The sequence below is a fragment of the Emydura macquarii genome, unplaced genomic scaffold (genome assembly GCF_026122565.2).
Source record: "Emydura macquarii macquarii isolate MOO-44397 ecotype Brisbane River unplaced genomic scaffold, CSIRO-AGI_Emac_v2 contig_2140, whole genome shotgun sequence".
Classification (NCBI taxonomy): Eukaryota; Metazoa; Chordata; order Testudines; family Chelidae; genus Emydura; species Emydura macquarii.
The window spans coordinates 225,092-238,967 of NW_027132277.1; the positions used below are offsets into that span (position 1 = coordinate 225,092).

The window sequence follows — 13,876 nt, forward strand, 5'->3', positions numbered from 1 at the left end:
TCCCATTAACACGCCTGTGGCCACTACAGCAATTGCTGATAGGTGGAAGAAATGTGAACAATCTATTTCATACACTTTAGTTGCTTTGAATATAAGTTCCCAACTGGAAACAAGGAAGATCAGCACCATGTGGCCAGCAAAGCCCCCAAGTCACTGGATTAGTGGAAAATTCACTGTTTGCATGATTTCAGCTGCTTTTTCTGTCATGCTTCTCACTATTTAGATTTCATTTAGAAACACCGATTAGAAAGGGTGTTTTTCTCAATGGGACAGCAAACACGAGGCTGTGATCTCATTGTAAACACCTAGTGGAGATGAGGCAAGTGATGCTTTCACCTCAGTGTAGCTAATCGAGGTGACCCCAAACCTCCCCCAAACACCCTCCAACCCACAGAATTTTTCTTGACCGGTTACACTGAGCTGAATCTATCACTTGCCTTGTCTACACACAGATTGTACAATGAGAGAGAGACACCTGCATCCCAGTGTAGACAAACCCCCAGAGACTGTCTCTCGGAGCCGGTCCCACCCCATGAACCCCTCCCTGGAACTCACGGCAATTGCTGATGGGCAGAAGAAATGTGAACAACATATTTCATGTGCCTTTAGCCGCCTTTGAAGAAGTTCAGTGACTCTGGGAACAAAGAGGAGACTCAGCAGCACTTATTCAGCAACTTCTCCGCAGAGCACAACTGAGGAATTCCTGATTTACATGGTAATAGACAGCACAAGAGACAGAGCACAGGCTGGATAGCAACATATCACAGTAAAACACAATCTCTCATCATAGGCACATGCCGGTATAGTCCCTGCTGGTGCTGGGGTGACACAACCAAGTAGAGAAGCAAATCACACAGCTCTGCCTCCCAACAACTGCAGCTGGAAAATTAAAAAAGAACAAACCAGAATTGTCTTTCATGCTTTATTTACCCTAAATACACAAATACCCAGCATGGGGAAAAGGAGCTGAGAAGCAGCTTCAATAACTACAACAATGAAAAGAGACTTGAAGATTTTGGAAAAAAAATTTAATGACACTAAAATGGCAACAAAGTCAAAGGCAATTTATGAGTTAGTGTCATCATCAGGATGTTTTCATAAATCTCTGTCCCTTTTTTTCTCCCTTTTCTTTCATAATGTTCATTTGTATTCACCCTTTTTCTAATCCTTATTTCCCATCCCTGTTGATTTCTCTGTGTCTCTTCCACTCTCATCCCATCCCTGTCACAGATCATTCTCCTTCATGTTCTCCATTCTCTCCCTGAGTTTATCCCTTCCCATCTCGCTGCTTCTGGCTGGTTCCCCTCTTTAGAGTGTTTACCTCTGATTGTTTTCATAGCTATTTTACACCCTTTCTCCAGAACACTCTGGTTATTTTGTTTTACTTTATCTTTCCCGCCTCTGGTTCAACCCACCCTGGCCCCAGGGGCGCCGCAGCGTTGCCAACCCCAGAGGATAAAAATCATGAGTCAGTACTGAAAGTCATGAAATTTCACCTGCAAAACATGAGGATTCCAAACAACACTGACTGTATCTGGGTGATCCTGTGAGTTGTGAACTCTCCCTGCCCATCCCCTGCGTGTGTGTGACAATCACTGTGGTGCCAGCCCTGCAGCGACAGAGGAAGGTGACTGTGGCCTGCGGCAGGAGCTCTGGCTGGGAGCCCCAGTGAGATCTAACCCCACAGATTGTACAAACCCTCCCTGCCGCTGCGGAGCTTCCAGCTTCTCCCCACCCCCCAAACCTCATTAATTAATGCTGGGTCCGGCCACCCCCACGTCTGCCTGTCCCCAGCCCGGCTGTTAATTCTGCCCCTGCCCAGCCCCACATCTGCCCCTCAGGGCCCCTCTGCTCCCCCTGCAGCTCCAGGGGTTCTTCACCCCCTCCCCCTCCCATCCCCGGTGCTGCAGGGAGGGGGAAGGAGCTTCCAGGGATCCTAAAGATGAAGGGCCTGGGACTGGGTAGATGGGAGTCCTCCAGGGTCATAGAGACTAGGGTGTGTGAGGCTAGAGAGGCTGATTTCCCCCTTCCACATCAGGGACACAGTCTGAGCTGGGACCCCCACCCCACCCAGAGCCAGGGGCGGATTCTCCCGCCAGGGACAGAGGCCGGCGGGAAAGTGAAGATCGGGGCCTCGTCACCAGCATCGAAAAATGTCACCTGCCCCCGGTCACAGTCCAGACACACCCAGATCCTGCTGGGGACCCGGCGCAGGGGCAGGGGGGTCAGAGGGGAGGTGAGAGCCTGGAACTGACCCAGCCACCACTCCACAGCCCAGATCCCCTCCTCAGGGCTAGGGCTGATCCATCCCTTCCTCCTCACAGACTCTCTGACCACCCCCACAGCCCAGTGTCGCCTACCCCCCACCTCCACCTCCCAGCAATGTCTCCCCGAGGTGAATCCCTCACAGCCCAGCACACAGAGCTCATTGTCAAATCTCTCAGGGTTGTCGGGCAGATCCTGCCGTGTGTGTCCTACTCTCACACTTTTCCCATCCGCAGACAGGACGAGGTTGGGATGAGCCGTGCCTGGATCCAGAGTCACATTCGCTGGGGAGAGAGAATCAGAGCATTAGGGGCACAGAGTCTCCTGCACCTCCTGCCCTCCATTAAGGGTTGGCCCGGAACGCACTTGCCCACCACTCCAGCCCTGCGCTGTCTCAGATGGGGGGCGGTGTCACCCCTCAGCCTGGTGGGGGGGGAGCCGGGCAGGCCCTTCACAACGCACGGGGGAGGGGCACAGGAGCAGAAGCGGGAGCAGCCACCCATCAGCCTCCAGCACCTACCACCCATCCTCAAGGACTGAAGCGGCGCCTCCTGCTCCCCTCCAGGTTGGCGCGGGGTGAGGCTGCCCCCGTGTGAGCTGGCACCGGGCTGGAGTGGTGGGCAAGTGCAGGGGAATGCGCTGGATTGGCCTTTTGCTATGGGCAGAGGGGACAGGAGGCCGAGTGACAGCTGATTCCACTTTCGCTCCTGCGCCCTCACCCCATGTATCATTAAGGGCCTGCACCCTTCCCCCCCCTCAGGTCGGCGGGTGAGGCCACCCCCCGTCCAAGCAGGCGCTGGGCTGTGGGGCTGCAGCGGGAGAGGCGGGTGCCGGGCAAGTGCGGAGAGTGGAGGGTGGCGGAGCCAAACCTGTATTTGCAGTCCCTCCCCCGCAGGTACAGACCCCCACTCCCCAGGCAGCTGGGGGTCACACTGGGACCCCTCCTGCCGTACACGAGGGAGGGGCATGAGGTGGGGGGTGCGCAAATGTAGGCTTGGCCCTCAGGTGCCGGAGACCCTCCCTACGCCACTGCCCAGAGGGAAGCTCCTTCGCCTAACTGCATCCTCCACTCTCAGGCCAGGGAACAGAGAGGAAGATGCAGCATTGGAACAGAGCCAATGAAGACCAGAGAGCAGGAGATGGCATTGGGTGGGGTAGCCCCAGCCCCAGTCCAGAGAGACGGGGAAGGGGGGCCAGCATCCGAGGAAGAGCATCTCCTCAATCCAGGATGCAGTGAGCAGCTCCAATGGGAGAGCCCAGCCCTGCCCAGAGGAAAGGGAGGATGTTGGAGAAGAGCGATGGGGAGACCCCCCTGCACTGGGGTAAAGGAGAGGGATGTGTCAGCCCTCAGGGGCGAGAGCTCTGTTCTGGGGCTGCTCAGTGCGAGCGTTTGTTCATCAGCATGGGCATGAAGACAGCACTGAGGTTGGTGTTAGGATTGTTTGTGTGACTTCAGTTGGGATCCCCGTAGCATTTCATGTGTTTATTTTTAGGGCTCGGTGTGTCCTGGCTGGTGTCGGTTGGTTTTTAATTATCAACAATGTCATGAAAATGTTTTCATGGGAACTTTCTGATAATTTAAAACTAATCTGCACCTGCAATTGCTCCTTGTCTACGTGATCCTAGGGATTCCCGTCTTTTTGTCTCCAGCGCAGACGGCAGAGTGTCTGGAGGGGGAAAGGATAAAAGAGATGAAATTTCAGGGTTTCATATTTATAACAGCATTCCCACCTGTGTATATATATATATATATATGAGTTAACTGTGTTTTAATTATGACAGAGAAACAGACAGAGAGGCCCAGAGACACACTCAGGTATTTAACCATACAACAAAAACACTAACCCAGGAACCTATCCCTGCAACAAACCCTGTTGCCAGCTCTGCCCCCACATCGACTCTAGTGACACCATCACAGGTCCTAACCACACCAGCCACACCATCAGGAGCTCATTCACCTGCACATCTACTAATGTGATATATGCCATCATGTGCCAGCAATGCCCCTCTGCCATGTACATTGGCCAAACCGGACTGTCACTGCGCACAAGGCTAAATGGACACAAATCAGACATAAAAAATGGTCACATCCATAAACCAGTTGGAGAGCACTTCAATCTCCCAGGACACTCTGTAGCTGACTTGAAAGTTGCCAAACTGCTACAACAAACCTTCAAAAACAGACTTCAGCGAGAAACTGCAGAGCTGGAACTGATCTGCAAACTTGACACAATCAGACTGGGTCTGAACAGGGACTTGGCATGGTTCTCTCATTACAAGAAGTGATTGTCACTGTTCACACATTGTCACCTTCTAATCAATGGTTGTGAATAGGCCTCATCTACTCTAACTGAATGGACTTTTTTAACACCTACCCTCCCCCTAGTTGTTCCTTACCCTTGGATGTATATATATACCCCTATCTGATTTCTATTTCTTGCATCCGATGAAGTAGGTTGCAGCCCACAAAAGCTTATACCTGCAGAAATTAAATTTGTTAGTCTTTAAAGTGCTACAGGAGTCGTTGTTTTTGCTGTATACAGACTAACACGGCTACCCCTCGGAATCTGTTTCCTTTATCCTTCAGGCATCTCCCACCAATGGAATCAACATCCATGAAGCCTCACAACCATCCCAGGCCATTGAATCTATAAGTGATGTACTTTTTCCTCCCTGCTTACAGACTCCATTTGGTTTGTCTCATCACTTACTCCATTTTGTCATAACCTAGAGTCCTAGACCCAGATCATGCAAAGACTTTGGCATAAAAGTAACTTTACCCACTTTGGTCCCTTTGACATTAACAGAATGTTAAGAGTTTGGAAAATCAGAGCTTGACTTGTAAGCTGTTGGGTCTGTTTATTTAGCATCTTTACAGAGAGCAGCACGACGGGGCCCTCGTCCTCCAGAGCCAGAAATGTGAATAATAATAAAATCATTTCATCAATGCGGAAATTGAAGCAGGGGGAAGTTTGACTCAATGGGCCAGATTCACCCTGTACTGGCAGAAGGTGAGAGGGAGGCAATTTGTGACTCTGCTGTTCAGTGGCTGCAGGGGCCGGTGCAGACCTTGGCACAGGCTAAGGAAATTCTGAAGCCAGACAGTTGCGTCCCTTCTACAATGGCCCCCGTGTTTCTTGGCCAGCGTGCAGAGTGTCAGAGACCCAGCTTTACACTGTCCACGTCCGTCCGTCTATCCCTCGTCCACCCCATCCCTCGTTCACCCTGCCCTTCTCAGACCTCTCAGGAATACTCCCTGTGTCTGCACCAGCTGTGACAGAGGCACCAGAGGCTCCTGTGCTGGAGGGATTCCTCACGCTGTGGGAGGGGCTTTCTCCTTCCCCACAGCCCCTTTGGCCCAGATTTGCTGCCATACAGGACCAGAGCACAGTGATAGGCTGGGACCGGCTTTATCAAATGGTCTTTAATGTAGGGTCTAGATTTTGAGTGTCGGCCTTTAGGCCCCTGGGGCCTGGTTCTAAAAGGGGTTGGGAACCTGCAGTTCCCACTGACTCTGTTTGCTGCTGTGGATGATGCACAGCTCTGGAGCACTAGAATCATAATATTCTGAATCACAGAAGATTAGAGTTGAACGGGACCTCAGGAGGTATCTAGTCCAACCCCCTGCTCACAGCAGGGCCAACCCCAACTAAATCATTCCAGCCAGGGATTCATCAAGCCAGGCCTTAAAAACTGCTAAGGATGCAGATTCCACCACTTCCCTAGGTAACCCATTCCAGTGCTTCACTACCCGCCTAGTGAAAGGTTTTTCCTAATATCCAACCCTGACCACAACTTGAGACCACTGCTCCTTGTTCTGTCATCTGCCACCAATGAGAAAAGCCTAGCTCCATCCTCTCTGGAACCCCCCTTCAGGGACTTGAAGGGTGCTATCGAATCCCGCATCATTCTTCTCTTTTGCAGACTAAACAAGCCCAGTTCCCACAGCCACTCCTCATAAGTCTTGTGCTCCAGCCCCCTGATCATTTTTGTTGCCCTCCATTGAACTCTCAACAATTTGTCCACATTCTTCCTGTAGTGGGTCCCAAAACTGGGCACAGTATTCGAGATGTGGCCTCACCAATGCCGAATAGAGGGGAATAATCACTGCCCTCGATCTGCTGGCAATGCACCTACTAATGCACCCCAATATGCCATTAGCCTTCCTGGCAACAAGGACTCCACTGCTGACTCATATCCAGTTTCTTGTCCACTGTTACCCCAGGTCCTTTTCTGCAGAACTGCTCCCTAGCCAGTTGGTTCCCAGTCTGTGGCAGTGCATGGGATTCTTCAGTCCTAAGTGCAGGACTCTGCCCTTCTCCTTGTGAAACTTTATCAGATTTCTTTTGGCCCAATCCTCTGATTTCTCTAGGTCACTCTGTATCCTATCCCTCCCCTCCAGCCAACCCCAGCTTAGTGTCATCTGTGAGCTTGCTGAGGGTGCAATCCACTCCATCCTCCAGATCATCAGTGAAGATGTTGAATTAAACCGGCCCCAGGACCAGCCCCTGCAGCCATGCTCTGCTGTTCTCTAGTTGGGAGAGAGAAATTCAGGTGTTCCAAATTAGGCCATTTTGCTAAATTTGACCCTTAATGTGATGACCTTTGGTAAGTCATGAATTAATATGAAATGTCCTGGGTCCCTGCTACATGAGCTCCATTTGTCTGCTTGCCACTACTTGTTATATTAAGTATTGAGAATTGCTACATGGGTCAATTCTTATGCATAAGTTTGGACAGAACAAGACTGGGCGTTTATACTGACTGACTTGGCTTTGGACTGGTTCGCAGTTTGCTTGGTGTAAGGAAAATGTTGCCTTCAGTGACCTTGTTATGAAGTGATGTGTTCAGAAGTCTGTGTGTGGGACAGAGAGATGTTCTGATCTCACAATGTGCACAGACACAGACACCCAAATGGACGGCCTAGGAGCAGTTAGCAAAGTCCAAAAACCCCTCTGCGGGGGAAGGGTCAGAGTGACCTATGCATAATCAGTGGTAATAGACCAATCAGAAAGGAGAGCAATAATATGAAAATAGCTTGCACAGCAGAAGCCCTGCCCATTACCAGGTTCAGGCATGTGCAGTGTGTGAGTGATGTCAGACACTTAATATTCATAACATGCACAGATGAGTGGGAAGAACTAATACACGTATCATTTGGATGTGTGTCATATGTCAGACATTGTCAGGGGTTGTTGGAGCTTCACAGGTGAAATCCACCGGGACCCACCAATGCCCCAGGAGAAGGTAACTGGCCAGTACTTCTGTCTGTATGTCTGTCATTTCTTACTTTCACAGTCAGTGTAACTGCAAGGCATGCTTTTGGTACAAAAAGAGGGTTTGAATTAATCAACCTGTGAGACTTGTACCCTGTGTGGTGTTCTCACCTGACAATTAAATAGAAGCATAATCTAGTGATGAACCAACTGGCCAGAGCCATTCTCCTCCCACAGTCTCAGGCCTCATCAGGAGCATTTCCACCGATCTAAGAGGGGCAGTGCAGGAACTAAGATGCCGGTCTCTCAGCTCCCCTGGCAGGTTCCTGCTTGGGGACCGGCTGCCCCAGAAGTTCTGGGTGGACTGCCCCACTCCCCAGCTAGAGCCAGGGGAAGTCACCAGGGACACCTCCCCTCCCTCCCTGCAGCTGGGGGAAGCCACCCAGGATTTCTCACCCCAGGGGAGTGGAGTCCAGCTAACCCCGTTTCTCTCTCCCACCCCCCTAGCCCGCTCCCCACCAACAACACTCTGTACTGTAGACCAGCCCTCAGAGGCTTATCCCAGTTTTCCATCCTAGATCCCTTCTCAGTACCTTTGAATTTCCTCAGAGTGTCTATTAGAGCAACAGTTTTCTGGGAGAAATCACTGAGTCCCATTTCCAGTTCTGGAGAAATCTCCTCTGGCTGCTGGAACTTCCCCTTCTCACACCTGGACACAAACAATTTCACATGGTTATATTGCACTTAGTGACTCTTTTTACTTCTCCCAGCCTCCGAGAAGGTGCAACACAGACCATGGCTGTGCAACCTTCTCCCCCAAAGGACCCATTCATATTCTTCAACCCTGGCCTGTAGAGATCATCTCTGGGGATAAAAGGGGAATTGAGTCTCTCTGTGTCCAGTTTCCTCCTTGACCTCTATGCTCTGATGGATAGAGCGGTGCACAGGGACATCTAGCAGATATCCATGGGTTTGCAGGGCTCTGCTGATGGACAGAAGGTTCCCATGTTAGTTGTAAAAATCTGGCCACTAGGAACTAAACTGATACACCAGCTTCCCTGTCTGCAGCTTATTCCACCCAGGCCTCTAAACAGTCCTCAGGTGGGAAAGCCTCTCGATCAGTGCTCCCCTAGGCTAAATGGTAACCAGCGCCCCTACAGGGAAAGGCCCATATTCCATCTCCACAGTCGTGGGGTAGCCTGTCCCCCTGGGATGCGTCTCTACAAAATACTTTTGATCAGTCTTTACACGGAATGGATAATTCCAGAGTCTTCTATAAAAGGGTGAGAACCTCAGGATGAAGTTGAAGTTTATCAGGGAGAATTTTATCCACAGTGTGACTTTCCCCACCCATTTTGGTGCAGAGCCCTGGAGAGATGCGATGCTAACATCATCTCCAAGCTCTTTCTCAGCGTTGTGAAGTGTGAGGGGGAGTGAGAGAGAGACACGTACCTGCTCAAGGTGCTTCTGATATCCTAGAGGAGAGAGAGAAGGAATATTAGTCCCACCTGACATACACTTCAATTCCAAAGAAGGGATTTAGCAAGTATGGGGAAAAGAGGCCGTGTCCTGGCCCCAGGGCCATGGATTCCCTGAGCTAATGGGGCTTTTCCATCTCTAATATCAATGTGTCTGTGAGTGTGCAAAGAACAATAATAAATCTCATGTCAGAAATGCGCACACTGAGTTATACTGAGATCTCTGTGACCATGCCCATGCATGGGACTCCCGTACCCATGTTTTAGGATCTCTCCTGTCCTGTGCTGGATATGAAGTGTTTCTAACTCAGTCTCACCTGCAGGAATTCACTTGCTGGCTTCTGATACTTCCCCTCTATGTCTCTGATCAGCTCAGTGAGATGGGACATCTCCGCAGAGAGTATGTTCATATTTTCAGTTTGTATCTTCTGAATCTCGTTGTCCAGCTTTAGAAGCCGGGCCAGCAGGAGTTTCTCTTGTTCCTCCAGGAACCGCCGCAGTTGCTGAAATTCAGACACAATTTTTTGCCTCTCGGTTTGTGTCTTTCTCTGTAAAAGAAAATATAAAAAAAATAGGGAAAGGGCTGGTCAGGGACATGGATGGAGTCTGGGGTCCTTTCATGGAGTGTTGAGTGTGCGGGAGGAGAATGTCTTTACAAATTCATCATCTGCCACTGAACAATACCCTCTGGTTACTAGAGAGGATTTTCTCACACCCTTTGTCTTGGCCCCTTGGCCTTAGAATCTTACCCCCTTGGCCTCAAAATCTCAGAAAGGGATGTTTCCATGTCTGATGTGGTTCGAATGGTGTATTCTCCATGCCCTTGGAGATGCCAATCAAAAGCAATAGGAGGCAGGACTAAACACTAAAGCTGGGTGACATTTTCTGCGCTAACATTTTTTCAAGGAAAAGTGCAGATTTGTCAACACTGAAACGATTCATGATTTCCTGCCAATGTCACCCAGTTGTTCTGTTACGAAAACAAATAGATGAAAATTCAAAACATTTTCTTTTTTTTCATATTTTTCCAGGATTTTAAATTTTCAATAATTTATTCATAGAAAATTTCCTTGTTTTTTAATATAATTGTGTATATGTTTAAAAGAAAAGGTCAAAACTGAAAGAAAACATTTTGATTTTGTCAAAATTAAACATTTCACTTGAGCAAGGGAATGTCAAATTTGTGATTTGCTGAAAAGTTTATTTAAAAATCATTTTTTGGTTCAATCCAATATATTTTTTATACCAACCAGTGAAAAAGATCTGTTATTTGCCCAGCTCTACTCAGAGCCACACTGACACAGAAAGCTGGGATGAAAAAAAAAAGAATGAAACTCGGGACAGGATTTTTCAGGCCCTCTGTATTTGGATGTATGTGCGCGCGCACGTGCACGCGCACACACACACACACACACACACACACACAGAGCATCCCAGGATCATGAAGCAATGGACAAAAGTCCACATTGCTGAAGGCCACAAAGCACTCATTCACAAGAGTGAAATGTCAAGGAAATAACATGTAATAAATGATAAACTGCAATTAAAGAGAAACAGACTGAAGAAATAAGAAAATAGTAAGGACTATAAAACAAAACATCTGGATAGCATCCTAATGAATGACAGAAATGGAGAAATTGTCAGAGCGCAAAGAGCCTGTAAGTCAGAACAGAGCAGAGGGATATTTGTTCCATCAAGAAACCAGTACATCAGAGCCAGGAATACATGTCTTTATTTAAGATGAAACTCAAAACATTAAACAAAGATTGCACAAGAGGATTCCTCAAGATATAACAAAACCGTCCCAAAACTCTGGTCTTACAGAGGCTGAAAACTGAGAAACTGAAGAGTGAACGTGTCAGGGTAGGGTTTTGTTCTAGTGCATTGGATTAAAATCAAAATTCTGTTATTTCATAAATAGAAATTGTTCCCTATAAAATAGTAGTTAATAGTTAATATACAGTAGATAGGAATAGTAGTTTACACTAGTGTAGGACAGTGATTTTCAACGTGTGATCGATGGGCCCTTGGGGGTCCGTGGACTATGTCTAAGGGGTCTGCAAAAGACTAAGGCTATGACTACACTGAAGGCGGCAAACTGATCGATTTATCCGGATCGACACACACACACACACACACCAAAAAGAGTAACGCTGAGTCGACAGGAGGGCATTTCCCGTCAGGGTGGCGAAATGAAGACACTGCGGTAAGTAGAAGTTAGGAAGGCGACGGGAGATACACAAGCTACTCTATGTGGCCTGCGTATCTCCCATTCACTGCCGCCGAATATCGCAGCAAGTGTAGAGATAGTCTTAGACTGAAAACTAACTGAGCATATTCAACTATCTATACAGACACTAGATTTCCAAAGCGGTCTGCACCTGCATTCGAAGTTCCCAAAGGGATCCGCAAATGAAAATAATTGAAAACCTTCATGGTGTAAGACTAACTAGTAATTCCTGCTAAAACAACCAATTTTGATTTACTTGTGATTATTCCCCACTTCACTGATTTCTACTGTACCCCCAACTGATTGAGATAAACAGAATTGAGCCTCTAGATTGCCCCTGCCTCTCCTCATTGCTCAGATTGAGAACGTCCCTCTATGCAGCTCGTTACAAATGCAGGTTAATAATGATGATCACCTACCAGATTTTCCTGGCTTCTCTTCTTGCTGCTCTCTTGAAATTCCACGAGTTTTTCTTTCTCTTCCCTCAGTTTCTTCAAATGGGTCTGAATCTTTCCCTGAAGAAACAGAAAATGCTTTGAGTGGTGTTAGTTTTATTTTTAGGGTGAGAGTGGGGATGATCTTTTCCAACACAAATAAACAAACACGCCACCAATGACTGGAAAATCCAGTGGGTTCATGATATCAGATATACCAAGGAAGTGGAGTCATATTAATGGACACTGGAAGTGTTTTATTTTAAGGTTATTGAAATTGCTTGACCTTGTTTCTCCATTGATTTACACCAACATGACACTGAGGTCAGATCCTGGGATTTTCCTTTTGCTGTGTGAAATATCCTGTTTTGGGGAAGGTTTAACCAACAAAGAGAGACAAATCCCAGGTACCACCAGGGCTCAGAATATGGGCTGGGATTCTCCAAGGAGTGCAACTTGCACTGAATTTCAGCTCCGAACCACTGGGAATTGCACCAGTTGGACAGAGCTGGGCTGAGCAATAGGACAAACCCCGTTTGACATGTTGATTATTGGCAGGAATGTTTGGCGTTCGCCCTCGTACTGTCCTGGACCCTTCCAGTGGCAATGCTGCCTGGGTAGCTATTCCCCAGCTCCCATCAAAGTTCCCGGAAGCAGGAGATCCTAGAGATTTCAAAATGCCACGCTATGGAGAGCAGCCTGAGGACAATGGAACTACTTTGCCTGGTTCTTCAGACTGACACAGCTCAGCACCACCCAGGGTTAGTTTTGCTGCAACCCAGTCTAATCCCAGTGGTATCTAGCATGGACCTGCGCTGTCTGGAGCCCTTTTGTGCATGTATGCAAGGTGCTGAGGGTCCACACAGTGTTTAGCCCAGTGATCTCCTCTAGTGCAGGCCGGCATCTGAGTTTAACCCCTCATGGAGCAACACAGGAGTTCAGAATCCCTGTGGGAAGCACCATCTCCTGCTGGGCCTGGGCATTTTATCAAAGCACTATTCCCTCCAAACGGCCTTGCTTAATTATTTTTCAGTGCTTGTGCAAAGGCAGCATGGTCTAGTGGTCAGGACACTGATGAGAGGCTTATTAGCCCTGGGTTTTATTCCCAGTTCTGCCAGTGACCTGCTGAGTGACACTGGGTAAGTCAGGTTCCCTCTCTGTGCCTCAGTTTCCCCTACCATCTTCGGTCTATCTTCTCCATGTAGACTGTAGGCTACTCAGGAAAGGGATTATCCCAAGAAGAGGAGGAGTTCGAACATGGTGTTTATATTGTTGGGAGGTGGTGGAAGTAGGAAGGGGCAGAGAAGAGGGTCCTTCACTACCCAGGACACCGTGTATAGGAGAGGAGGGGTTCTTCTCCCCCTCACTCCAGCATGTAAGCATTAGGACATTTATGGAGGGCCACATTTCACCTGCATGAGCCTTTGGAGGAGTTACTGAGAAACGTACATAGGCCTGAAATCCTGGGATGAGGCTCATCATGTGGCTGCCTGGGGCTAAAGAAAATCCGAATGCTGGGGAAGGTGAGTTTCCCGAGGCTCTGACTATAAAAATAATGCTCTGTCATACCTTGAATTCTTTAACCGCTTCCTCTTCAGGAACGACTGTGTGATTCTTGTGCTCCTTGGCTCTGTCGCACACCAGGCAGATGGGGATTTTGTCCTCTTTGCAGAACAGTTTTAGAGGCTCCCTGTGTTTCTCACACAGTCTTTCTGTTTCTTGTTCCCTCCCTGGCTGCAAGGTGAGTTCTCTGGCTGCTTCCACAATATTCTTGAGCTTCCTGTTCGGCTTGAGGTTCCTCTGGGGACAGGTCTCTCGACATTGAGGGCAGGAGATGGTTGCACTGAATCTCGCCCGGCACTGAGTGATGCAGGCTCTGCAGAAATCATGATCACAGTCTAGAGACACCGGATCATTAAAATACTCCAGACAGATGGGACAGGTCGCTTCATCCTGGAGAATTTTTGCTGGATTTGCAGTAGCCATGGCTGTTTGTGCAGTAAAGAGATGAGATGAGAGAAAGGAAATGGAGTTTTTACTTTCCCTTTCTTCTCAGAAATGGCCTGGGCTGAAACTTTGCACAGTCATTGGGTGTGTCCTTTCTGGTGGGTCTGATGTTGTTTGTTTTTGTGAAATTGTGAGGAACCTTTGAATGAAGTGTGATTACTGCAAATTGACACTAAGTCCTCCAAAATGTTGCAGATACCTGCAACCTGTCCTGTTTAGTCACTCGTAAATATTAGAGCTGGTCAA

At 48.4% G+C, this 13,876-nt stretch overlaps 1 protein-coding gene across 1 annotated transcript; it reads right to left on the reverse strand.

Annotated features, from left to right (window-relative positions):
• Positions 1-2,034: 2,034 nt before the first annotated feature.
• Positions 2,035-13,609, reverse strand: LOC137160113 (zinc finger protein RFP-like). Its single transcript, XM_067558558.1, has 7 exons — positions 13,193-13,609; positions 11,609-11,704; positions 9,277-9,507; positions 8,934-8,956; positions 8,075-8,190; positions 3,861-3,932; positions 2,035-2,549 (listed from the first exon to the last, which is right to left on the reverse strand). The coding sequence occupies exons 1-7, from the start codon at positions 13,607-13,609 to the stop codon at positions 2,035-2,037; spliced, it is 1,470 nt and encodes a 489-aa protein (XP_067414659.1).
• Positions 13,610-13,876: the final 267 nt, after the last annotated feature.